The sequence below is a fragment of the Meleagris gallopavo genome, chromosome 1 (assembly GCF_000146605.3).
Source record: "Meleagris gallopavo isolate NT-WF06-2002-E0010 breed Aviagen turkey brand Nicholas breeding stock chromosome 1, Turkey_5.1, whole genome shotgun sequence".
Lineage (NCBI taxonomy): Eukaryota > Metazoa > Chordata > Aves > Galliformes > Phasianidae > Meleagris > Meleagris gallopavo.
Window position 1 is genome coordinate 35,383,146 of NC_015011.2, and position 25,602 is coordinate 35,408,747.

At 38.9% G+C, this 25,602-nt stretch overlaps 1 protein-coding gene across 2 annotated transcripts in view; it reads right to left on the bottom strand.

The window, feature by feature from the left end:
- Positions 1-25,602, bottom strand: part of PTPRR (protein tyrosine phosphatase receptor type R) — a 132,121-nt gene that overhangs the window by 6,151 nt on the left and 100,368 nt on the right. For both annotated transcript variants that reach the window (XM_010708144.3, XM_010708152.3), the window contains 6 exons: positions 22,433-22,517; positions 15,897-15,976; positions 13,678-13,815; positions 6,092-6,202; positions 4,791-4,948; positions 1,559-1,672 (listed from right to left, as the gene is read on the bottom strand). In XM_010708144.3, the coding sequence (XP_010706446.1) occupies positions 1,559-1,672; positions 4,791-4,948; positions 6,092-6,202; positions 13,678-13,815; positions 15,897-15,976; positions 22,433-22,517 (686 nt within the window). The remainder of the gene's footprint in view (positions 1-1,558; positions 1,673-4,790; positions 4,949-6,091; positions 6,203-13,677; positions 13,816-15,896; positions 15,977-22,432; positions 22,518-25,602) is intronic.

Below are 25,602 nucleotides of genomic sequence, written 5' to 3' on the forward strand. Positions count from 1 at the left end.
AAGCATTCTGCAACAATGCTGGCTTGCAGTGCTCCTTCTCCCAAGCCCCACTCCCATGCTGCGAATTCAATCAGGGACTTGATCTGACTTCAGAAAATTCTGCAACATATGCCTTGCTGTTTTCTCAAACTGAATAACTTTGCCAGCCTAATTCAAAAGGAGTTCCAGCACAACGGAGGGAGTAGCAGCACCAGATTTGGCATACTCTGCTGTATGAAGAAGCTATGCACACTGAGTTAGCCTTGATGTCCGTATCAGTTCATGCTCAAAGACAATCTCTAGCCTCCAGACTGCCCTGTGTCTCCTGTGACCTAGTGGGGTGCTGCAGACAGCAGAAAGCTTCAGGAGGGAAAGAGAGGAGGACCAAGAGTCCAGCAACTGCAGTTGCTATCTCAGGAGAATTTTATTCAATAGAGTCTCAGCCAGCTTTACCCAGAAACAGTATTCCTTAATCAGGATCTAAATATGTTTGAATATTCAGCTAATGCTGTCATACCAGTCAGCAAAAGTGATGGCAACCACTCCAGTCATGTGAAGCAGCATTCATCTGTGAAGTGGTTTTCACAGTCATTACTGAAGAGTAAACCAGGCTCAGCCTGGCTCCTGCCGAGTTTAGGACACAAGCTGTGAAGAGCAGATGGATTATAGTTCCTTCCCCATTCTCTGGTATTTAGATGACATATACCCTTCAATAAGCTCTTTGTCCTTCAGAGAATGCCCCACACTGGTGGTAACCCACTTTTCAGTGTTAAAGCAGCTATACACTGGCTTTCAGTCAACAACTGCAATGTATAGTAGTCAGTTTACTGGTCACTGAATGCTCATTTCATCACTGAAACTACTACTGGGATGCATGCATCATCATGAAATAGATCAAAAACGTATCTAGAAAAAAAATGGAAAAAATTACTCTTCCCTCCTCCACCCCCCCTTTTCTGACTGGATAGGAAGGAAAGATGCTGTGGATCTCCTGTTAAAAATGACGGGAGCACAAACATCTGTACTAGCTGTGCCCCTTGTCATGGCAGAATGTAGGTCCATTCTCTAGGTGTCAGCGGTATAACCTCCTTCTACAAGAGAAAACAGCAGCAGGAACTCAAGTCCTGAAAGAGTTTGAGTATAAAAGCAAAGAACTCTGTATGCCTAGAAAGAGTAGAAGAGCCTTCACAAAAGCTTGTTGTGTTGGACTAGTTCAACTCACGGTAGGATGCAGAAGAAAATTTCCTTACAATCAACAGGAGAAGCAGGTCAGCTGGATCCACATATCTAGCAGCTATCAGCAATTATTAAGTCTTCCTCAGCGTGTGTTAGATATTCAGTAATGTGAACATTTAATTTTGGTGCCTATCAGACTTTCTGAAGACCTTTATTCTTGTTTATCTCTTATCCTTTTGTAACAGGTCTCAGCTATAGCATTGGCCACAAGACACTTTCTGCAAAGACGCAGAAGATATCTGCTGTTTGAGGTTAACCTACAAATGCAGGAGAATTGAACTCATCCAGTGTAATTTTAAATAAATTCATGTCATTTGACTGTTGTATGGTTCTATGAGCTCACCTGTCCACTCGTAGCTGGCAGACAATGCTCAGTGCATCTACAACTCCTTCTTCCTTCAACTGCTGACAACCAATGGCAGTGGCGATAAAACACCCAGTTCTTCCTATACCAGCACTGAAAAGAGAGCGAAATTTAATGAGTGGAGCAAACTGACTGAAGGAATTAATTGGAAAACACTACACAGACATGAAAACACTAAAAAAATGACATGTTAAATTGCTGTAACCAACAAATTCCTAGCAAGGAACCTCATTTTCATAAATAGAAATGAAAGGGTGAGCTCTTCCAGCTGTCAAACTGTTGTGGGCAATTTGTGAAGTTTATTCACTTCCCATTTGCACACAAGTGTGTGGTTAGAACAGCAATCTCCATTATCATCACAAAGTCCCAATATTCTCTAGCACAGTGCAGGCACTGAGAAGGGCAAAAAAAACCACCTTAAAGGCATAAGTCAAAGGGACTCTACATTTGAAGTCCTCAAGGACAGAGGAGTTCTGCTTTTCCTCTAACCACAAGGGTAAAAGGACCAAGAACTACGCTGATGAAGTTAACATTCTCTCCTATGATTCTGCGGGAGAGAAAAGGATTCGATATCATAACTCCAGGTTTTACTAATGACTGTTTGGAAACAGCCGTTACAGACATTATTTTTACTCCTTGAGCCCCCAGCACTTTCGAAAATCTCTTCCTTGACTACTGGCTTAAGGAATGTGGAATTCGGTGCAGCTCTTCCCTGCCATGCTGCATGGCAAGAAAATATAAGGAAAAAAATTAAAATATGGATTTGGGTCCAGGTGTCCTTGCCTGGCTTTAGAGGAAATAGCCAGTTGGTGCCTTGCTTTCTTCATCTCTGAAATAGGTATGAATCCGCCTGACCCATAAGAGCATTGCAAGTGTTATTTAAATTAAAGCCAGGAAGAATACACTGAGTGTCTTAGATGAAAGCTTGATATATATGAGTGCAAAGTGTTAGTAGACCCACACCCATTTGCTACACCTGAAACAAATCACAACCTACTCACCACAGAATGAAAGATAGGGGTGCTTTAGGGACTCAAGAAAGAACACACCCCTCTAGAACTGAGTATTTCCAAGAGGACTCAGCAGTGTTAAATATGTGAGGATATCTAAGCCTACCATGAGGGGTTAATGAGAAATAAATTTGGCAGTGTAAGAAAAGATCAAGTGAGTTGAGGTTCCTGAGTAGACAGCCAGTCTTCTTGGGCATTGGTATCTATGAGATGTACCAAAAAGGAGAAGGACAGAGTTTATAAAGAGGGCTTTGTAGACATCTGTCTGATGGACAGAGCTAACAAGTTTAAACAATTCAGATGTAAGTGGAATTGAATTGCGGGACAGACTGTTGGTGAATTTGGCTTCACTGACTAAATAAGGTTAAATTAGTTGCTAATTCTATTTCTTCTAACAATTTTAAGAAAAATTCTTCTCTATCTAAAATAATCGAAATATATTTACTCTCAAAGCCCCTTGTTGCCATTAAACTCAAATTTATTTTGATGTACTAGATACATACGCAAAGGACAGATTTTAAGGAGCTATTTGCGTTGCTTATCACATGCTTTAAATGAATGACATGAAAGAGGAAGCTTATATATCTTTCCAGTTAATACCACTATAGAGACTGTCAAGACTGACTTAAAACCTTTTTCCCTTTGGAAATTCTTTTATTTTTGGAGAATCAGATCTGCTGATTTCAAGGAACAAAACAAATGTTTACTCCTTTTTCATGTGTTTACAGACCAGGAACTACTGCTTTGCTAAGATGATTAAAGTCCTCCTCATATCCCAAGTCCAGAATGGACTCATCAGCAAAGTCTGTAAGACAGCACCCTGTGCTGATAGGCTACAAGAAGACACAGAGAAAAATTGATTTTTTTTTTCACTCATGTCATAATTCCAAGTTTTCAGATATTATTAAAGCTCTTCTGTTTCAGATTAAGGATCATGTTTGAGCATGTCCTGTAATGATCCATTAGAAATAACTGAGAATTGTGCATTTGTATCTCAAGTCCGAGAAAATGTGCACAGGCTCTCTAAGGTCTGGATGACCTCACTGACAACTCAGAATAAAATGAAAGAAACGATGTGACAAGAGAATGTGGTATGAGAGGGTTTATCCATTTTATTGTCCATTGCGTAGTGAGCATAGAGATAGTTGTGTTGTTACTGAACTATTAATTTTAATCAAGACACAGATCTTCAATCATGAATAAATTCCTGTTCATAATTATAGGCCTTGCTGTCACATGTCTCACACTGGAAAAGCACACTGTTCCTCTAAAGACATGACACCCTTAGTAGAAAAATGGGAACCTCATTGTCCATTCACAGATCTGTGCATTGTTTAGGAAAACTACAACTCCTGATGAAAACAGCTGGATACAATTTAGGAAAGTTCCTATTCATTACATTCTGGATTTGCAAAATAATGTTTAAATCTGGCTTCCATTTCTCAACTCCAAAATATAGAGTTGAAAAGAAGTGGCTCAAGATGAAAAGCTCAGGTTTTGATGGACTTGTAGGAATAAATGGTACTATCCCAACTGTAAGAGATGTATCATGAGACAAAGGAAGTAAGGAAACACTGAATTCATTTTATTTTCTGTTTTGCTTCACCTATATTTTCCCACCAATATTTAAGTTTAGGCCTACTTCCTACTACTTATATTAGAACACAGGGCAATGAATCGACACAAAGCAATAAAATGGAACGTCCTCAGAATGATTACAAGGACACTGATTGCAAGCTCGCTATAATTTGTGTTAGCAACACTCTTCTCTTGAGAACCATCTGCCTTTGTGAAAATGTTCACAAGTTTTAGTACTGGTGTGTTTTGGTCTGCAAATTTGTACCCGATGTCTGTATCTTACATTTCATCCAACCAGTCACAGGGCATTGTGTCTGACTTAGCTACGTAATAATGTAACAAGATAAAAAAGAAAGCAAATCATGAACGTGAAACAGAAGCAAAACCATCTTCCCAGCTGGTCTTTCAAACACAGAATTAATTAGCAGAAATGGAGAATGGTTCAGAAAGGATTTGCTAGCAACAAGGGAATTCTATCCAAAACTCAGAAAGGAACCGTAAAAGTCAATTAGCATGAAGAAGATCTGGCGACTTTTACTCTTCCCTAAATATGCTCTTTGTTCAGGAGGACTGTTTAATGTCATTTTCCATGTCAGTTCTTGAGGAAGAAGGCTGCAAATTACCTGCAGTGCACGACGATGGGCCCTCGGGCAGGTGCTTCCAGCCTGTCCTCCTCTACATCCAGCATCAGCTGCAGCAGTGGCTGGGCGCTGTCGGGTGTTTTGTGGTCAGGCCAGGATGTGTACCAGTAGTGTTTCACACTCCGAGACTGACTCCCTTGCTGGAAATAGCATCAAGGTTTTTTATGCATGCTTGTGGTCAGCAGTTCTTTTTATTTTTCTCAATGTTATGGTAAGAATGTCAAGAGAGATTTAACAATTTGCTTTTATTAGACTGATGGGATACAACTGAGGGGAACAGACATGCTTCCAGGGACACAATTGTAAGCAAGGTTTGTGCTCTTGAAATCTTGGCTGTTTTTCCAGATATGTAAGCCCTGCTGAGCCCAACTGATCATGGACTTGCTGACTGTGCTGTCAGTAGGAGTTGTCAGAGGCCTGTGTTGGGTCAGCAGTAAGGCTGATTTGGGCTTCTGATTGTCTCTAAATTATCAATTTCTCCTACTTGTTAAGGACACTGTCATAAAAGTCTCATACCAAAATTACAAGAGTATTCAAGCTAAAGGTGCCGAAGAATTGCCCTTCTATATTAAGTCACCCAGTTTAGTCTCTCCAGCAGAGATTGTTGCTACTTCAACAAGCAAAGAAAGTAAATACAAGCTATAGTAACTTGTATGCTTCCAGCCTGGCAATGTGGCTTTGATCCACACCTGGCAGTCAGAGCTGAACCAAATCTCCCCAGGTCATCGCTTATTTATTGTAAAGCTCTATCAGGAGGAGCTTGTGATGGAGTCCCATAGCACATAAGCATAATATTGGCAGTAACTTAGCATCATGGGAGCATCTGCCTTATTTTGCTCAGTTAATGTTTAGTCAGAGCCATGAAACTATGAAGTTTTCCTTATGCCTCCTTATATTTTTAGTTTCTCAAATGGGCCATAGAGGCACCCTACATATAACATGGACAGCTTATCATTTTTTTGCCTGATGCTGTGCTAGTTCTTTCATTAACCAAGATCCCTTTACTTCATCTTGGCAACACTAAAAGGGACTCAAAGCAAATTTAATTCAAGAGAGTGAAATCTGCACGTTTTTGAAGCCTTTTTTTTATTGTCAGAATGATACAAAGCAGCAATATGATGTGTTCCACAGCTTTGGTCTCAATTATACCTTGCAGCTGTGAGCTTCACAGCTCAGTTACTTCTCTTGTAAAAATTTATGCTCTTTGAAAAAACAGTTTAACTTTATTTAAAATTGAAAACATAAAGCATTAGTAACAACGCTTCTCAGATGCAGATTTTTACCTTTATTGTGAGCTGACGGACAGTATAGTTCTCACATTCTTGCACACTGTTAACAAGGACTTCAACCTTCCCATAGATTCCTCTTTTTTCTGGCCAATAGAGCACACACTTCTGGAAAGCAAACATTGGTCTCGTCAAGAAACTAGATTCTGGAGCCACATTAATTTTTACATAGAATTTCTTTGCCTCAAAAGTACAGATGAATTCAACCAAGGTGTTACTGATGGTAGAAACATCCCTAAATAAGACATCGTGGGCTTCTTAATTAATGACTTAGGCCTGATTTTCAGGATCTGAGTTTTCAAATATGAATCTCTATCGCTGAACGCTTACAACAGCTGTTTTTATTTTTAAAATCTCAGTGAGGTTCAATTGAAGGAACTATTTTATATATTCAAAAATTCGGGATGATTTTTTCCCGAAACCTGAAGATTTATTAAGTTTACTCTTTCTAAATGGGATTTTCTCCTGAGTAAGATGCTTAGAATTTATCCTGTCCTCACAAGGCTTTTTATCCTGTTTACTCTCCTGAGCCACGATAAAACAAAGCGTGCAGATGTGCCCTAAGTGCTTATTGAATTCAGCCATACGTGTTAAAGTGTTTTGCCTGAGATGTCTATTATACACAGAACAGTCTTGCTACAGTTACACAAAATTAGATTGAGAATTCTTAATGACTCAGTAGTGTTGTATTATTTCAGCAATGTATCTGACAACAGTCTCCTGAAAAAATTATGAAATAGTATCTTCAGAGAGAACATTATTTTTCCCCTGCAATAGTTTATTTTCAGATCAATTGTAACTTCATATTCATTTCCACTGAAGTATCTCTATGCTTGAAAGCAAACATCCGTGTCATTTAAATACTTCCCTAAAAATAGATGCTCATTAACTCACAAGTATAAAGTGTGTGAGAGCCACATTTTTTGAAACAATGCTCATTTGTTAAATTAAAACATAATGTCTAAAGAAAACATTCTCTTTAATATTCGACAGATTAAAAACAAAACAAACAAACAAACAAAAAAAACCAGAAAAATCCAACAGTGAGAGAACAGACAGTCCTACAAGAACAGGAATCCCCAAAATGATTTGTTTGCATTTCCTCAAAAACACTTGCTGAAGGAACAGTAGCTTACACTGCACAGCAAAATGATACAATCTCTAACACAATTAATTGCCATAAAACACAGCTTCCAGTAAATTCTGCTAAAAATGAGCCAGAAACACATTCGATTGTGTTCAAAGTAAATGCCAGGCTTTACCTCCAGATGTGATCTTTCAGCTGCTGCTGACCCCACCAGCTGATAGAACTGAATGCAAACATCCCTGCTGTATAAATACTTCTCTAAAAATAGATGCCCATTACCTTTAGAGTGCAAGGTGTGTGACAGCCACATTTTCTGAGATAAAGCTGGCCAATCTGGCTGGTTTCATTCAAATCAGAGAGTTTCATTCAAATGGAGAGTTACTCGAACATCTTAAATTCGGTGTCTCCCCAAGGACAACAAGAATGGCAATAAAATACTCAGAAAACTGTATGAAAAAAAAGCATTCACCAGTTCCACAATCACCCCATGTGACACACAGCTATTATCATCCGCGAGATCTGCAATTCATGCCCCTCCCTGGGAGTGTAGTTTTCAGTGCTAATATGGGAAAAAGTCTAAATACACAATTGTACCCTGACAATCAACAATAGTTTGGTCAACCCCTGAGACTTCTTGATAAATGAAAGTATGCAATGTGTGCTACAAAGCCTTCAGGCTGTCCTAAAGTTTTTCTTGACTCTTTTCCAGAACTGCAATTGGCAACTTGTGCTGGGTGGACAATGAAACGGGACTGTCCATTAAAATAACTTTCATTTAACAGTCCATCTGCATTTAATGAGATACAATGGATTATTTTTAACACAGTCTCCATGAAGTTTTTTAAAGTTCTGTTTGTTACTGCTTTAACAAATAGCTTGAAAACAGAGCTGGGACCAGATATGTAAGACAGCTATGTGGGGAAATTAACATTTTTGAAGGTTTATTTTAATAAAGGGATAAAGGCAAAGGTGGGAGGGATAAATATATCAGATAGACAGAAAATAATATAGAAAATCCCAGGAGCATAAGAAAAAAAAATTGCCTCAAGCTAATACTTGAACCTAAAAGGAAATTCCACCGGTCCCAGGTCAATATATTTTAGACCTGGCCAAAAGCCAGATGCAGTGGTTAAGAAGGCTGTTCCCTAACCTCATGTCTGTAGTCAGTAAAAGCTCATTGCCCACTGCATATACCTGAAAAATGGAATAATTCACTTGTTCTTATCATGATAGTCCCCACTTTTTTTTTTATTTTTTTTTTTTTGGTTGGTCCTGTTCCTTGCTGTTCTTACAGGCATCTTAGTATTCCTTTAAGCACATTCATCCTTCACAGCACTTTCTAAATAGGTCACAGATTTTGTGAGCTTGGGATTGAATTCTCTATGCAGTCAGCAAACACATAAGAGCTATGAGCAAGATACTTTAAAAGTTGCTTAAGCTAGAAAAAAATATTCACAATCAACTTGCACGCCAGCAAAAAGCTGGGACTCTTCTTTCTTCTTGTAGAAAATCTCGCCTTCCAACCATCTTTCAAATTCCCCCTCAGGACGCAATTGCACTGAGTAGCAATCTGCTGGTACTCTCAGCTAATGATTATTTATTTCTGACCTGGTGCCTGACCCTGGCACATTCCCTGGCCAGAACAGGAAGTTCATACAACAAACAGAATCTCACATGACTTTTAATTTATTTTGGTCTTTTTCCTGCCCTCTGTGACAGGGCTGTAGGTTTAGGTTCTCTTCATCCCCTGTTCTGCCTCCTTGCATCCCAGCCCTGTTGGGTGATGGGCTTTACATATCAGCTCTGGAGGTGGATCTCTGTGACTGAATGGGACCTGGCTCCGCCTTGGATCAGGACTGGCACCTGCTATTTGCCACTGTCAGCCTGTGATCAGGCGCATGGGATTTTGAACTGGTCAGGAAATGCTCCTGTTGCAGTCTGGTTCCCCCGGATAGCTCTGCTGAATGGAGAAAAGACTGCTCAGCAGATGGATTATTGACTTGTTTTTCTTTCTCTGGATTTGTACTCTATGAACAAAATTGGTTTAACAGTTCTCAGATATTTGTGAAGGTGTTTTCCTTCAGCTTCAGTTCTTACCCTGCTTATTTTTCCTTATGGCTTTGCCAAGAAATTTATACATTAACAGCTTCTATCACCAGACAAACACACAACACTAATGAATAATTAGGAGAAAGCTTCAGTTCCAGAATCCCTTTTTACTCCTGCCCTCTATTTACTGCCAGTAACTCAAGCATGAGAGGTATACTTTAGGAGGGATTGCAGGATTTGCATTTATACACAAAAATCCTCAATGTTAGGACCTAATCTTCTTAAGTTTTTCCAAAACCTGAGACATCTCAATGTTGCCAATACTCAACTTATGACTAATCTTTAAAGATGCTTATGTGAACTCTGCAAAAAGTACGATTTCTGAATTCCAAAATCTATTTTGTTATGCATAGATAGGAGTGCCTATAGGCCGAGGGAAAAATGGTACAGAAAGAGTGATATGAACTTTAAATAGTGAGTTAGCAAGATTGTCCTAGATAATTACTGACAACAAGATTTCCGTAATCTGAGTAGAATAAACACGCATTGTTTAAAGCATCTCTCAGTACTAGCCCTTTATTTTTGCAGAATGCTGCAAAGTACCTTTTATTTATGCTTCCCAAAATACGTTTCCTGATTTACAAGTATTGTTGCTAATATGTTTTAAAGTAAACGAGATGCATATTATCTGTGGGATACATAGCATGACTGTGGTTACACTGCTCTGTTGTCTTGAATAAACAATCAGTAATATATGAAATTCATGTGTCTTTTTGATAAAACTTTGTAAGAACATGTCTTAACATATTATTAGAAGATTAGAGATGGCAACCTTTTGTGGGTCATTTAGCTCATTCATTAAGAGGTTAAATTGTCTTCTGGAGGTTACTACTGCTCTTTCCAGTTCTGGTGCCCCTAGCACAAGAAGGACATGGAGCTGTTGGAGCAGGTTCAGAGGAGGGCCACAAAAATGATCAGAGGGCTGGAGCACCTCCTCTATGAGGACAGGCTGAGAGCATTGGGGCTCTTCAGCCTGGAGAAGAGAAGGCTCTGGGGAGGGCATATAGTGGCCTTCCAGTACCTGAAGGAGGCCTACAGGAAAGCTGCAGAGGAACTTTCTATAAGGGCACGTAGAGACAGGATGAGGGGAAATGGCTTTAAGCTGGAAGAGGGTAGGTTTAGACTAGATATCAGGAATAAATTATTTACTATGAGGGTGGTGAGACACTGGAACAGGTTGCCCAGTGAGGTTATGGATGCCCCATCCCTGGGAACATTCAAGGCCAGGCTGGATGGGGCTGTGAGCAACCTGGTCTAGAGGGAGGTGTCCCTGCCTGTAGCTGACGGGTTGGAACTAGAGGATCTTAAAGGACCCTTCCAACCCAAATCATTCTATGATTCAGTGAGGTCACCTATATTAGTTGAGATATATTTTCTTTCATATTAATCCTAAAATTAGAGCCTAGAATTCCAAGTTTTTAAAATTATTTGTTCAAGTAGAAGTTCTCCTTTATAAAGGCAGGCTTAAAGAGCTGAGGCCTTTTAGCCTGGAGGAGGCTTTGGGAAGATAGTGGTCTTTTAATATCTGAAGAGGTGCTATAAGAAGGAAGGGGACACATCTTCACAGCATCTGTTGTGACAGGACAAGGGGAAATGGTTTCAAACTAAAAGAGAGGAATTTTAGACTGGATATGAGGAAGAAGTTTTTTACAGTAATTGTGTTGAGACACTGGAACAGGTTGCCCGGAGAGGTGGTGGACACCCCATCCTTGGAGACATTCAGTGTCAGGCTGGACTGGGCTCTGAGTAACTCAGTCTAGCTGTAGGTGTCCCTGACTAGATGGCTTTTAAGAATCCCTTCTAATGCAAGCAATTCTATGATTCCTTTGCTGTGCTCTCCTTGGACAGGCAGATTTCCAACCTGTTCAGACACTGTGTACACTCGAGTAAAAGTTTCACAGATTCTGTTTAAAATGCTACAGACATAATTTATTATTATTATTATTATTGCTTACAAATCAATTTTCATTTTTCATAAGAGTTCAAAATGAAAAAAAATGCAAACAATAATTTTTTGCTCCATGTTTCCTCACACAGCTAAAATATAATAAATATTTTGCTTAGCACTCTGCTTTCAAATTATATTTTCATCCATTTTACAAAAAAATCTTATCACAGCGAGTCAACCATTTTTCATCTCAAGAAGGAACTAACTCCATTGGAATCTGTGTTTATAACCATTTTACACAATTCCCCTTCCTATGGCAAATTCATAACCTTGGTATATTCAACTAGGGCATTAATGTCCCAAATAATTATATTTATGCTAAGGACATAACTTTATTGATGAGCTTACTGTTTTTCATGTGTGTTTTGTTTTATTTGAGAGCTCCCTCTCTGTACGTTAGTTAGTACATTCTAGTACATTATAGCTGAAAAGAATGTTGAGTGATACATCAACTGAGGAATGAGTCCTATACCTATGAATCCGATCTGGGGGTTTGTTTGTACAGGGCTATATGTGGAAAAGCACATGAAGATGTTTTCAAGTATGAAGGCATTTGTATGTGTGAATATTACAAACACATTTCCCTGAAAATGAGAGGAATACAGCAGACAGCAGAAAAAAATAATCAAGTGCTATTACATTAATTAATTTTTGTTCTTACTCTCTCCATAGGCAGCTAATACTTTAACAGTTAAATTAATGTGGTTGAGCTTAGCAGTTAGCCAAAATGTTTTCTTTTCAATAGCAAATCAAGGCCTCAGGATGAACACACTAATGGTGGGAGAGTTCCTAAGGTTTCTAGACAGGGCAGGACAGCTTGTGCAAACACAACCTCTCTGTAAAGCCTGGGAACTACTTGAGATTCCACCCCCCTTTCTATTAGAAGGAAATGACCACTGGCAGGCCACAACAATGCGGATAAACACCAGAGCTGAGGGACTGCGTAACTCAGGTAAACACAGGGCTTCCTGACACGTTGAAAATCACTGAGCATTTCTTTCAAGTCATTCTTCTTACACAGTGTCAGATGTGAGTGTTTAAACAGTCAGCATTTCCTCAGTGAAATACTTATTCTTTTGAGCAGTTACATTGGGGTAAGTTTCCTACGTTTTCAGAAGTAATCCTTTTAATGTAGGCTTCTGGAGACTAGCACGAAAAGTCTAGTTCAAAACTGCACCTGTTTTGGAAAGAAATCTCTGGATGTTTTCCAGCACCAATCTGTATTTTATATACACCTTTCTTAAAATCACCTGGATTTAAAGCCACTTCACGTTAGAAGTGCTTCATGTTTCACTGTGACAAAGAGTCAAACGGCGGTCAAATGCACAAGGAAGGAACAGTACGTCAACCAAGTCCACCTTTAAATTGAGCAGTGAGTTTCTGCCTTGGAAATGCACACACAGTCTTAGTCCCCTGATCTCTGAGACTAGGAACTTTGTCTGAAAAAAATCAACTGCATCACACTCAACTGAATTTAAAATGCAGGGTGGTGAGTAAGACAGGGGCAACATGGCCCTTGTGCTTACCTGAAAACATGCTGAAACATGGTAGAAACACCTGCCAGGAGTAGGGAAGAGCTACTTCATCTATCAGTTTGGACACAAGAAGGAAGGTGAACTCTTTTACACCTGTTTCTCTTCTGCCCACAAGCCCTACAAACCACTTCTGTAACATTCAAACCCTCAAAATAGAGCTTTCTTTTGGCTGCAACTCTCCAAATCACAGGAGAGTGGTATTTATTCCTCGTGTGTGCCAGTAAAATCTGGCACTATTAAGGAAAGTCTGGCAAAATGAAAACAAATACTAGATAAAGCTATTAAAGATATAGTTGAGAATCAGTCTGAAAGTCACTGGTTGTATAACAGGCAGCTAGATGGCCATTAGCCATTCAAATGCAATTGCCACTTGCTATTGGTGCTAAGATAAAGAAAGAGCCTTATATTTCCATTCCAGTTAAGTCTCTCCATGGTACTGGGATCTGGGAGACAAACCATATTTCTGGGATGATATAAATGATTTGTAGTATGTGTAATTATTAAAAAACTGTTATTATAGCAAAGAGTAAACTTCAACCACACGTAGAAACCTCTAATCGCAATACTACGCACTTGTACATCTATTCTTTACATAACAGAAAGTAATTAGCAAGAAGTCCAGAGGCAACCAACAAGTCAACAAGGTGTTTCTTAGTAAAGTATGAACCCAATAGCACAGATTTCAAAAGTGTAATTTCTGTCTTTTTTTTTTTTTAATATGACTCTTCTGATGGCTATGCAATTGCAACTGGTGGGTTTGAGAGCACTGACACTGTTTTTTACATTGCCCATTACCAGGTATTTAGGGCTGGTTATCTGATGGTTTTCTTTCAAATCTGCTAAGGTTCATTCTATAGCATGCAGCGCCATTGGAAAAATTTCTTGATTTAGCTAGTTGTCATACCTCATTTTTTTCTTTCAGCTTTGTGATCATAACAATGACAGGGCTGTCCTCTTGCCAAACCATTTGCCAGAAGTCATTCACAGTATTAATCATGGGTCCCTGTGTTGCAATGAATGCCTTCTCTTTACCTCCATATCCCTGGTTTAGAAACAGGCACAAAAACATTTACTTAAAATTCATGTCGTCAGCCAAAGTCACAGGTGAAGTTTCTAAGCAGAAAGAAGAATCTGGAATTAAAAAAAAATAAGTTATTTGAGCTGAAAGCACTTAGAGCAACAGTAGAGCAGATCAGAAATTTTTCAGTAGAACAGTTTTTCCTCTGGGAACTACTGATCCAATGAACTGAAATGATCCTAAGCATACATCAGTCCCTCTCTAATTTCCCTGCTTACTTGGCTTCTTCTAGCTTATGCTGTTCTGTGAGGTATTGGAGGTTTCTATCATCCAGTGGTACTTCAGTTCATGATTTATACTGCTGCAGTGTTTGCGAGATAGTTTACAGTCAAGATGCCATATTAAAAAAATGAGAAATATAAAACTATTTTCTCCGAATCTTCATGACAAGAAAAAAAGATTTAAAATGCATGACTATTTGTAGAGGCAAAGACTGTTTGCTGCATCTTTGCTAAGGGAGAAGTACTTTTATGAGACCTTACAGGAGGGACAGCATCAGTGTAGGGAGCGCTGAGACACACAAAGACAGGCTGGGTAAACAGTGGAGAACCAGAAGGGAAGTAAAGACAGGAAGAAATAGGAAAAAACCAAGAGACTGCCTTTTTATTTTTCAGGTGAAAAGAAGAACTTGTGAGTTCAGGCAGTGGCAGATGCCCAACAGCAGTGCAGATTAAGAGCAGCCTGAAGGGAGTGAACGAATGGGGAACTGCTTGAGGTGGTACGGGGTCCTCAAACCACAGGTATTCCTTTTGGGTGGCTTTCTCCCTGCTCACAGCCCTCTGCACTATTATCCACTGTATGGAACAACAGGGTAGATCCTCAACTGGTATAAACATTTCTCCCTCTACTGACCAATTTGACTGAATGTCGTTTGTCAAAGACAGGTGTGTCAGGACTCATGATTTTACGTCTTGTTTTTTTTTCTGCAATTGCTCACTCTTCTACCAGTGACGGCAGAAGAAATTGTGGTATTTTGGCTTTCAGGGTGATGGCACGAAGGACAGGGATATTTCACAGTACTCAAAGCACAGTCTGGCTGATGGATGAGCTGTGCTGTTACCCTTCAGAGACAATTGCACTGCTTACTTACAAGGTGATGTCCTTCATACAAAACACTGAAAGGACAGGACGTAAAATGAAGCAGAGTAAGAGGTGTAGTGGATGTGAAAATACATATTCATATACTGTTATTTAATTAAACAGCATTATTGTTGAGCTCAGAGGCCATAATTTCAGTTGCAGTAAGATGTTTAGTCCAGCTGAGGATTTCTAATCAAAATATTTGATTTTCCATGTAGGGGACTATAGTCCTAAAACATTGCTGAAGTATTTTCTTAGTATTGTCTGCCACATCCACTGTGTCACAAGAAAGCTCTGTATGTGTGTCACTGGGGTATAGCTATCACTTAGAAATAATAATTTCCAACAATGTTTGTGCTGGTAAAGTGTACACATCATGCCACTATTCAATACAGGGTATAAACAGGTGAATAATGTGCATCTTGGTGCACATATGGATATTTAATACATCTGTCTATGATTATTTTCACAAACTTTTACAATATTTGTTTAATTAACTTGCGATTTCAGGAACATGAATTGCTAGAGTATGAAAAAGCCATGATCACTGAACTTGTTTGTAGATAACATGACTGCAGTGAGCAATCACAGAGCTTATATTGCTGCTGACTCCGATCTTTTCATTATCGAAATATTGATACGTCCTTCCTGTAAGGCAGTAAGACAACATAAAACAGTAAATATTGAAGTAAACAGGAATAGTAATGCATGTATTTCTTAATATTTTTAAATGTATTTGATAACCTTTTTCTTGTTGTAACTATTTTAGCACATTGATGGCTATGTGGTCTTTGGTAGAAACAGCTCATGAAACTATTTCTGTCACAGCAACGTAGACAAAAAGATAAGGATTTATCAATGAAGGTGGATAGGAATAAAGTGAGAGATACCTTGGCAAAAATGACTGTTCAGGTGGAAAATCAAATATTGTCGCAAAAGCACAGGAATAGTGTACATTTACTTACCCTAATGTAGTTAGCATTTATGTAGGTACTCAAGGAGTCAGATGGATTTTTTGGTTTCAAATACACTCTGCTTAGAGGATCTAAGAGCACAAGGAAGATGGAAATTGAAAAGAAAACCCATAATTAGAAGATTTCTATAAAGAATCAAAGACGTTGAAGAAAATAATCTACGGCTATTTGGGGTTGTCAAAAAAGCATTATGTATAAAGTTTTTTCCACTGCAAAAACTAATCACGTGAAACTAAGACCCGTGCATGTTGCTGAGCTGTGTAGAAGTATCTCACCTGGCTGCAGACATCCAAGCAATGCTATCAGGTCCAGACAATGCTCACGCATAGTCTAATCTGCCTGTGCTGAGTATCCAGCTGACCTGCCTAGACTATCTCTGAAACTTGCCATTCATCTTTACAGGACACTAGATAAATATACCAAGTCCTTTGGATTCAGCTTAGATACCTCTGCAGGAAGCTGTACTGTTTCAGTGACTACTTGGATTTAATTTAAGAAGAGACTCCTCTGTGTGGAGTGAAATCAGCCATGTGTTTTTACATCAATGTAATGTTCACTAAGAAAGCCTGGACTATGCGATCCCTATCCTTCCCTTCAGTCCTGTGTTCTCCTTTGACAGTTTAGGAACGTTTGTGTGTAACAGAGTGGAGAAAAAAAATATAGGAACATTTTCCTTTATCATCCTCCTTTCACTGTCTTGGATCTAGAATGGAATGAGGTGCAATTCTGGTATCTTACAGAGCTGAGGGTTACTAAGTTCCACCTGCAAACACATTTTTTGTTTGCTCATTTGTGATGATGTGATTTTCCTTTCAGAATTAAGGCCAGTAAATTCACAATCAGAAAGAGAAAAGGAGGGGAGTGAGATGCCTACCTTGCAGTATAGAGGCACAGTTTGGCTTTCTGGCTTTATTCACATATTTTCTGAAAGAACACTCTGTTGTTAATAAAATGATACGGAAATATTTCTCTACTGAAAAATATTCTTCCAGCAGTTTCCTTAATTATTTAAGTAGAATTATCAGTTTTCTATTGGTTTGGAAACAGTCTCTGGAAAGCTCTTTTGCAACGCAATTTAGACAAATATTCAAAGATTCTTCTATGGGTGCTGAACTGGAGGGTGGTAAGAAAACTTCCTGTGCTACACCAAAACCTGATATTTTCAGGTTTTGAATTTCTTTTGTGACTTTTCACCGTTCTTATGGAAAGACAAAAGTTTTGCAAATCAGAGGAAGAGAAGGGTGATCCCAAACATACTTATGTCATTTTCTCCATAGAGGTGAAAGGAACTTCTTGGGAAGGGAGTGGAGCCATTTCAGGACCCAGGCCTGTGTTATGAATGTATATTTCATAAAATGGGCAAATGAATGAATGCCTTTTAATTCAGAGTCTGCATGGAAATCTTGTCCTTTGTGTTAAAAGCACAACATGAAGACTGCTCAGCTTTTTTTTTTCTCCCTTAACAATATGAAGGCAGGAAATCTCTCATTCCTTTTCAGCACAGAGTGATTATTAGCCACTTCCACAAGTGCCTCAGGCTACGTGGCTTTGAAAAAACATTCATTTCCTCTAGTTCACACACTGCCTCCAATTCTGATGCAGCTTGACCCCTACCTTAAAAAACCTCTTCCAAGCAGACTCAACATCCAGCTTAACCATACCTTGGGATAAATTCCTCCAGTATTGAGGATCAGCTAAATCAGTTGCAGAATTTATGAGACTCTTCCAATTCCAATCAGATAAGAAAAAGCTGTTTTAGAATAGCGCTTTTATAAATTAAGTCTTGATCACTTCTGAAATAGAAAATTGCTGTACACTTAGCTCAAAAGTGAGGAACACCTGAACCCTGCTCAAGATCCAGAGCCACTGCACAGTCATTGCACACAAATGGAAACAATTAGCTTACTCCTGAATGACAACTACCTTGGAGGTAATCATCTTTTCCTCAAGGATGGCAAAGCCTGAGAGTCTCAAGCTACAGAAGAAAGACAGACGGTGGCTGCAAGGCTGAATTCATCAACATGTGTAAAACATCTTGAAACGCAGCAAGGCTGTTAAACACTTGGAATTGCAAATAAAAAATGCTACCTACAATAATGACTGAGCCAAAGTTACTGCTGTTTTCTTCCATGCATCTAGGAAGTCTGTAACAGTTTTCCCATTAAGGCATTGGTTAATGCAGAAGAGGCTTCCTTTAACTCCATCTTTAACAAATTAATACTGATATGAATTTACCAGGATCGAGGGAGTTAATTAGCTGTTTGCCCCCATAAGACTAGCCCATATAGGGATCACATCATAGCATGGGTGGCACTGCCAGACAGCTTCCCCTATGCTGTAAACACTGGAGTTTCATCCACACTATGAACATTCCTTTGTCATGAAGACCCCCAGCTTCATCCCATTGCACAAGCTTTATCTTACTTGAGTTCGTTTTTTTCTTCTTTCATTTAGACTGCTACTATGTGTTAAATTCTTTAGAGCATGGGTATGTTTGTTTTTGTAGTATTTCCAAGTCACTTGTTTGCCTTAGATCAGTTCTAGTTACCTCACTGACAGTAGGACTGAAAAAGTGTAAGAAGGGTTGTCCCTATGGCATTTCTCTTTTTTGGATAGGAAAAGAAGCTGAATATGTTTTGGGGCAGACTGCTGTCTCACTCGCAGCACAAAACAGTCATATAGCTTTTAGATATCAAGACATTTTGAAATTCACTCCTGTTTTGCTTGGTTTTGTTTGCAGTCTCTAAATTAAATATGAGTACCGATATTCTTTGATAAAGATTGCAACACAGGACAGAGAAGAATCCAGACTGTATCCCCAGTCTGTGCCAGGTGGGGAATAAGCTATTAAACTTGCAAGTATCATAACTACCTCAAAACACTTCATGTACACAGTACCTGTAAACTACACTGAATTTTTTAATTTTGTCTGAATCATGTCCCAGCACTTCCATTACAGTCCAGATTTCCCAAATCTAACTGATTTATGATGGTGAGTGCTTCTGCATTTTAAAACTTGCTTCAGCGTTAGAAAATAATTTCATTGATGCAAAGGGAATTTTTCTTAACTTCTAAAAATAAAGTTTGCTTAATACCCACTTAGATTATTAACTATGCAACATAACATTAATTAATCAATCATAATACTGGCTATTGACAAATATAGCAGTTATAATAGCGCTGACTACAACTAGGACACATTCTGTCAAATGAAAATACAGAAATTTCTTTGATGAATACACGTTGAATTTGCCTAAGTAACAAACTTTTTTTTTTTTTTTTCTTATTCTGCTGTGCAAATATGATTTTTATCTTTTGTCTCCGAGAGCCTGTTGGGAATCCTATTGCCTTCACTAGGGAGCAGGACTGGAGCAAATAAGACCCAGGGAGCTCAAAAATTCTCAACATCAAGGGAATGGTTTCCCAGCATCTGTCTATAAGCTCGTGTAAGACATTGCCTTGCTCATGTGATTTAGATTTAAGTTTCCCCTTGTCTTTAAATGAAGTGTCACAGCCAGTTTTAGCACAAGCAACTCAGGAACAGCATGTGTATTTGTGGACCTGACCCACCAGGTGCTTTGCATCTTCATGTTACTGTCAGTCTGCTCTTCTGCAGTGACTGCTTTCATGCACGCTCTTGCCTTGAGTGTTCTTTTTAGGAAAAATAAGGAGTGATGTCCAGGTATCTTGGATGTATGTCACACACAGATACCCACCGAACAGTGTTAAGCCACTTGTCCCTCTGTGAGCAAAATCCCACACCTGCTCTGAAGCACCATAGCAATTCTCCTTCTAGTTTGAAATGGAGAAGTGGAGCAGGAAGGGAAAGAAACACATGTGTTTGAACCTGATTGCATGCTGTGAGGACACGTGTTAGGGGCTGCAGGAGACAGCTGGTGAAGGTGTGAAATAAGATGGTGAAGAGGGAGCATTCAGGGCTGGTTTTCTACTATGGGGATGTAACTGTGATAGAGCCTGGGGTAGGACCAGCAACAGAGGAGGCCAGAATGCTGTAAGGGGACGGCAGGGGAATGCAGTCGAAGATATGGAGAGGGCTTTCACAGGACTAGTGCGTGGCATCTCAGTCAGTGGGAAGGATAAAGAAACAGTGACCTCAAGGAGCAGTATAGCCACTTGCCTTGTCCCCTCACTGGGTATATTAGCATATTATTATAAAGCAGATAACACTCAAAACTTACAGAGAAATTGTAGCATTTGTATATGAATGTTGGCTATATTACACTGCAAACGAAAGATTTTTCATAGAAATGCAATGTTTCCTGCACTTTGGAGTTCTCCATATATAAATAATTTCAGCAGGCAGTCATTTTACTCATGCTGGTGCCTGCCTGGGTAGTATCTACTAATACTAACTTGCTCCCTTACTCCCTGTGACAGAATTATCTGTGCTGAAGTTATCTCTTAGAAAATGAGAACATCCCAGTGCAGAGGGTGGAGCAGGCAGGATGGGGCATTTTGAGAGATAACCCATCAATTCCACCATCACTTGTTACCACCAGTTCTGGGGAATGGAAAAGCTGACATGGTATACTGAGCATAGGTTGATATCATCTGAGCAGGAAACCAGAAGGACCACTCTATTTAATGATGCTGATTGTTTCCAAGCCCTTTTGGGCTGGATGTGGGTGTGTGAGTATTTATTATGAGCATGTGCCTCGATCCTCAAAATATCTCCGTTGAACAAGCTTGGTGCTAACACACACCAGACCTTTTGATTTCTGTCAAGGAGGGTTACGAAGCACCTGCCAAAGAATAGCTGTGATGCACATCAGCAGTGAGCTTTGACTGAAAATGTGCCTTGGAGTCAGCTGTGCACCCTGACTGGCTGGAAGTGAGAACATGAAGGCATTCTGACTCTCAAAACTCATAAGCATCAACAAAGGCCCAGCTGTCATAACCCAATTCAAAACACATGCAGCAGTGAAGCAGGCCTTCTTGAACTCACAAGGTGCTCCCGAAGGTGAACCTGATGCTATAGGCAGATATCCTTCTAGGAATGTGGCTTATCAGCCAAAGGCAGGCTTGGGTGATAACCTGGCTCTATTGCAGTAATGGCAAGCTCCTGTTTTTCTCAGAGGGGTCAGGATTTCAGCCTCTGTGCATATCCTGTTGACACTGAGCCAAACTGTTGGGGCTACATAGTTTTCTAATTCCTTGGTAATTGATAACTTTCATTCAATTGTTTTCACCTATTTAATTCCCTTCAACATTCCTCTGTTTTACTCAGCTACATATAGCTATTTATTGATATAGATGAACTGACCTTGAAGTCAGTGGGAATTTTGCTGGTGGCTGAAGGGAAACAAGGACTCAACACAATGCATTTTTTTTTCCCCAACTATGTATCACATTTCTGAGGCTAATCTAGCAGCTGAAGGCCATCATTTCTCATTCTGGACTGCAAGGTCTTCGGATGGTATAATCAAATTACAGTGCATTCAGGCTCACTGGGAGAAATCTTGTCATTCAAAGTGTGTGAATTTGCATGACTGACATGTAACATAGTCCTACAAGGACATTATGGAAATTACTAGAAAGCAGTTTCCTAGTTGATAGGACAAGCTGTAATTTAAAAAAGTATTCTTCATTCCAAATCCAAAGTTGTGTTTATAATTCGCTGCGGGACGATTCCTTAAAATTTAGAATCACTGAACTTTTCCACTTTGACACTATCAAATGATTAATAAAAGAATTGGAATATCTTGGCATCCCTCCCCAAAATGGTATAAAAATAGTTCAATTTCACAAAAATCTGTATTTTGAAGGAAAACTATTCCACTGAAAAGTTTTCAATCATCTGTAATTATAACAAACCAATTGTTACTATGACAGAAATAAGTAATTTGGGCTGATGAGAATACAGAAGCAGTATAGCAAAGCAGTAGCAAGTTTACAGCAACAATGAAGAAGCACTGTGTTCTTACTAATGTAAATGTATTTCCACAAAGCCATGCAGTGCATGGAGAAGAAAAATAATTAAAACAAAACGAAGTGGACTTAGGAAGATGGAAGTCCATTATGAGAAAGGATAGGATGCAATTTCTCTTTTAGTCTGGGCAACTTAATGTTAGACACAATATCTGCTAGTTTGACCAAGCTAGAGAGAATTCAGTGAGGGGCTGCACTCTGCTCGATGGTGCAGGCTTTGATACAGGCAACAGCCTCTGTCCTCTCACTCTCCAGATCAGGGAAGCTGCTGTGAGGCATAGCATATCCATCTCAACCTGTTTGCCTGAGCTGTCCTCTAGAGAAAAACCGGCATACACCTAGGCTGCATTTCAGCATGTGGCTGGGATGCAGCCAAAGTATGCATCTAATGACTAAGGTATCCAGGCAGAATCCTGCACCGGTCGGTCCCCCAGAACTGGATTTTTCCTTGCTTTCTGCATAGACTAAGAAGACACTTATGAATAGGTACACAACAATCGAAGATAAAGACAACTAACTGTTCATGGCAATATGTTCTCAAAGCAGACTAAATTTCATAGTAGGGCTAACTCACTTACTTGGCAAAATTGTTTTATAGCGGTTTTTAGTTCCATGACTCGGGATGTCAATTTCTTTGGGATCCACAAAATTCATTGGTATTTCCTATAAAAAATAAATTAAATCAGATTGGTGTTTCCAAAGGAACTGTACAGGAAATTATCCCCAGAAGGCCATCTGCTGTTACACAACTGTCTTTTGACATCAAAGTTATTAAGAAAAAAGTGGTTCCCACCTCAAGTCTGTCAACACCCTTCCTTTAATAAACACAGGAGTTGCATACTGAAAGGGTGACTTCCAAGGAACACTTCTGATGAATTATTAAAGGCAAGGTTTTTAGAAGATTAGGAGATATGCTAGAAAACACAATAGTACTAGAAAAGTGGAGTTGAAAAGTGCAGTATCATAGCAGGAAAGAAAAGCATTTTGCATGAACGGACTGAAAGCTTTCAAGATAATTAAATAATATATGACTATATATATTTAAATTCTGTGCAAAGCCCTTAACAACATCAGTTAAAGATCTTACTTGCTTTTTATAGCAATGATTAGGCCTCTGCAAGCAGTAACTCGAAAGTGTAAAAAAAAAAAAAAAATCTATTTGCCTTGATTCTCATTTTAAATTTTTAGCCTCTCAACCACATTACCTCCCTTAACTCTGAAGTTGTGAAAATAACTGATGTGACAATTTGACTTGAACAGCTTACAGTTACTTTTTTTTCAAATTGTTTTTCAGAATGAAAAGTAAAAATACTCCTAATTTACGTTGAAGAAAATGCTTCACTTGGTCTAAGGGGGAGGAAGAGTCATTTTGATTTTGAGGTCTCAAAATACTGTTAGTGTTCTTATGGCTGAATGAAAAACAAACAAGCAAGCTTTGGAAATGACAAAATGAAACAGTTGTTCTTCCTCCACCCACCCCGCCATGATTGACATTTACCAGCTAAAACATGAAAGATGTTTCAGTTGACTCAAATCTTCATTTTTCCCCTGGCCAGTGCTGTTTAAATTATCTTAGCATAAGATGGAAAATGATCTTTGTTAAATTAATACTTAAGAGTAATTTTTGAAGATTTCAGAATTCTGTTACTAGCCTGGGATATTTATCCAAGGAGACAGTGGCATATTATATATTTGCCTCTTGCAGAGGCATAGGAACTTGAGGAGGCATGAAAGGTATGTTCTTACCCTGTACAGTGTGGACTTCTTTTGACTTGCACCTCTGGAAAATTTACTCAAATATTTTCCTCCAAAATCAGCCAGTTTCTAAATCCAGAGAACAAGGCTTGACCAGGACTTCAGCAAAGATCAAATGCACGGCCACCATCCTTCAGACACATGGCTCTTGTGTGCTTTTGTGAGACAAACAGGAACATGGCTCTGTTTCTTTCTAGATCTCTTCCTTGCTCTTCAACTGAGTTCAACAGAATGAGTCTCTACCTTGGGCTCTGAAGGGTGCTAACTAGTTTGGGCTGTGAGCACCATGCACTCTGCTAGTGGCTGAGACTCACTGGTCCAGTGAACTCAGTATTAACATCACTGGTGCTCTGCTTCTGAAAGATTTTGTTGCTGAACTGAACAAGAGAGGGCAATACATTAAGCTTCTGTCTAACAGAATCTATGCTGGTCATCTGAAGAGTCTGGAAAAAGATGTGGGGAAAGTGCTCTGCCTGCACAAGTGATTGTTGTCAGTGGGGCTTTTCCAGTCACCTAGCTGTCTCCTTGTGGATGCCTCTTGAAATTTTAAAATAGTTCATTAGTTGGCCTGTTACTGACAGATGGAGAAATGCTACCAAGCTGAAAACAGGAATGTATTTCTTTGGGCCAACAATGTCAATTAATGATATTAATTACTTACATCCTGTAAACACTCTGTAGTCAGTGGGCTCCTCCCAGTATTAAGTACTTGTGAGGCCAAGGGCACAGACAGAAATCTGCCAGTACACCATGGATCTCAGCCACAGACAGGTCACTTATTGTGAGGCTGGCTATGAAATGCGAGAGAGGATTCCAGAATAAAATTCAGGATTTGATGAGGAAACCATCCTGCTAGTGGGGGGGAGATAGATAAACCCAGCTGATTGCAAAACGCATGAACACATGTTAATAAGCACACAAAATCTGTAGGTAACAGACAATGCACATCAAGCTGTTTTACATATATGTATGACATTTTTAAATAGAAATTTATAAGCTGCAGGCAGTTGTACTCATGTAACTATAAATGCACATGCACATAAGCTTTTGTTCTTGGGCTGCTCCACCTATCTGGGTGATAATGTTCTAATAACAAGTATTTTGGTTCATGTTTGGCTTTTCAAATGCTACATCTACTCATACACGTAAACAGATAAGACTTGGGTCTCTAAGAGCATTCCAGAAGATTTGGCAAAATTTAGGAAAATGGAGGCAATCCAGTTCAGGATTTGCTATATTCATGCCTCCTTTTTGATGAGAGCCAAGTTTTACAGATTCAGCTATCTCACTGTTTCCTACACAAGACTGCGCTTTCTGAAATTCCAGTGTTTCAAGAACTGAAATTTCTCTTTTCCATCACCAAGTTCTGAAGTTCTCGTAAGTAGTATTAAGCTACTAAGCAAATACTTGCTGGATAATTTATATTTCTTCTTCATTGCAAATCAGGTATTTGAGTAAAAAATATCCAAACTTTCTGCTAACAAAAAAAAAAAAAAGAAAAAGAAAAAAGAAAAAGCAACAAGAACAACAAAAAGAAAACAGCAGAAGAAAATAGCACTTTTGTCTTAATAAATATTGTGGAAAAATATTTTGAACATTTAATACCAACAATTAAAAAGTAGAACTAATACCCCTCTATAATGCTAATTAAAATAATTCTTTAAACCAAATGTAACTCAAGAGAGCATCTTTCAGTTTTCCATTGAAAACTTTGAACACCATTTCTCAATTGTCAGCATAGTTGGACTGTTTTCATGGAAAATAGTAATTTTAATCTCAAAAAGACTTTCTTGTTGTATTTTCTTAGTTAGTTAAAACAAGCTGACTGAGCAGAATGAGCAAGGGTTATATATTGTGTTCTTTATGTGCTTAACATTTTATGCTTAACGTTTCTACTAAAGCTATTATCTGTATAAAGGAAGACATTAGACAGAAAGTGTACAGCAGCCTTATCTTAAAAGGCATTAAAAAAAATACTAAAACTGGAACAGAA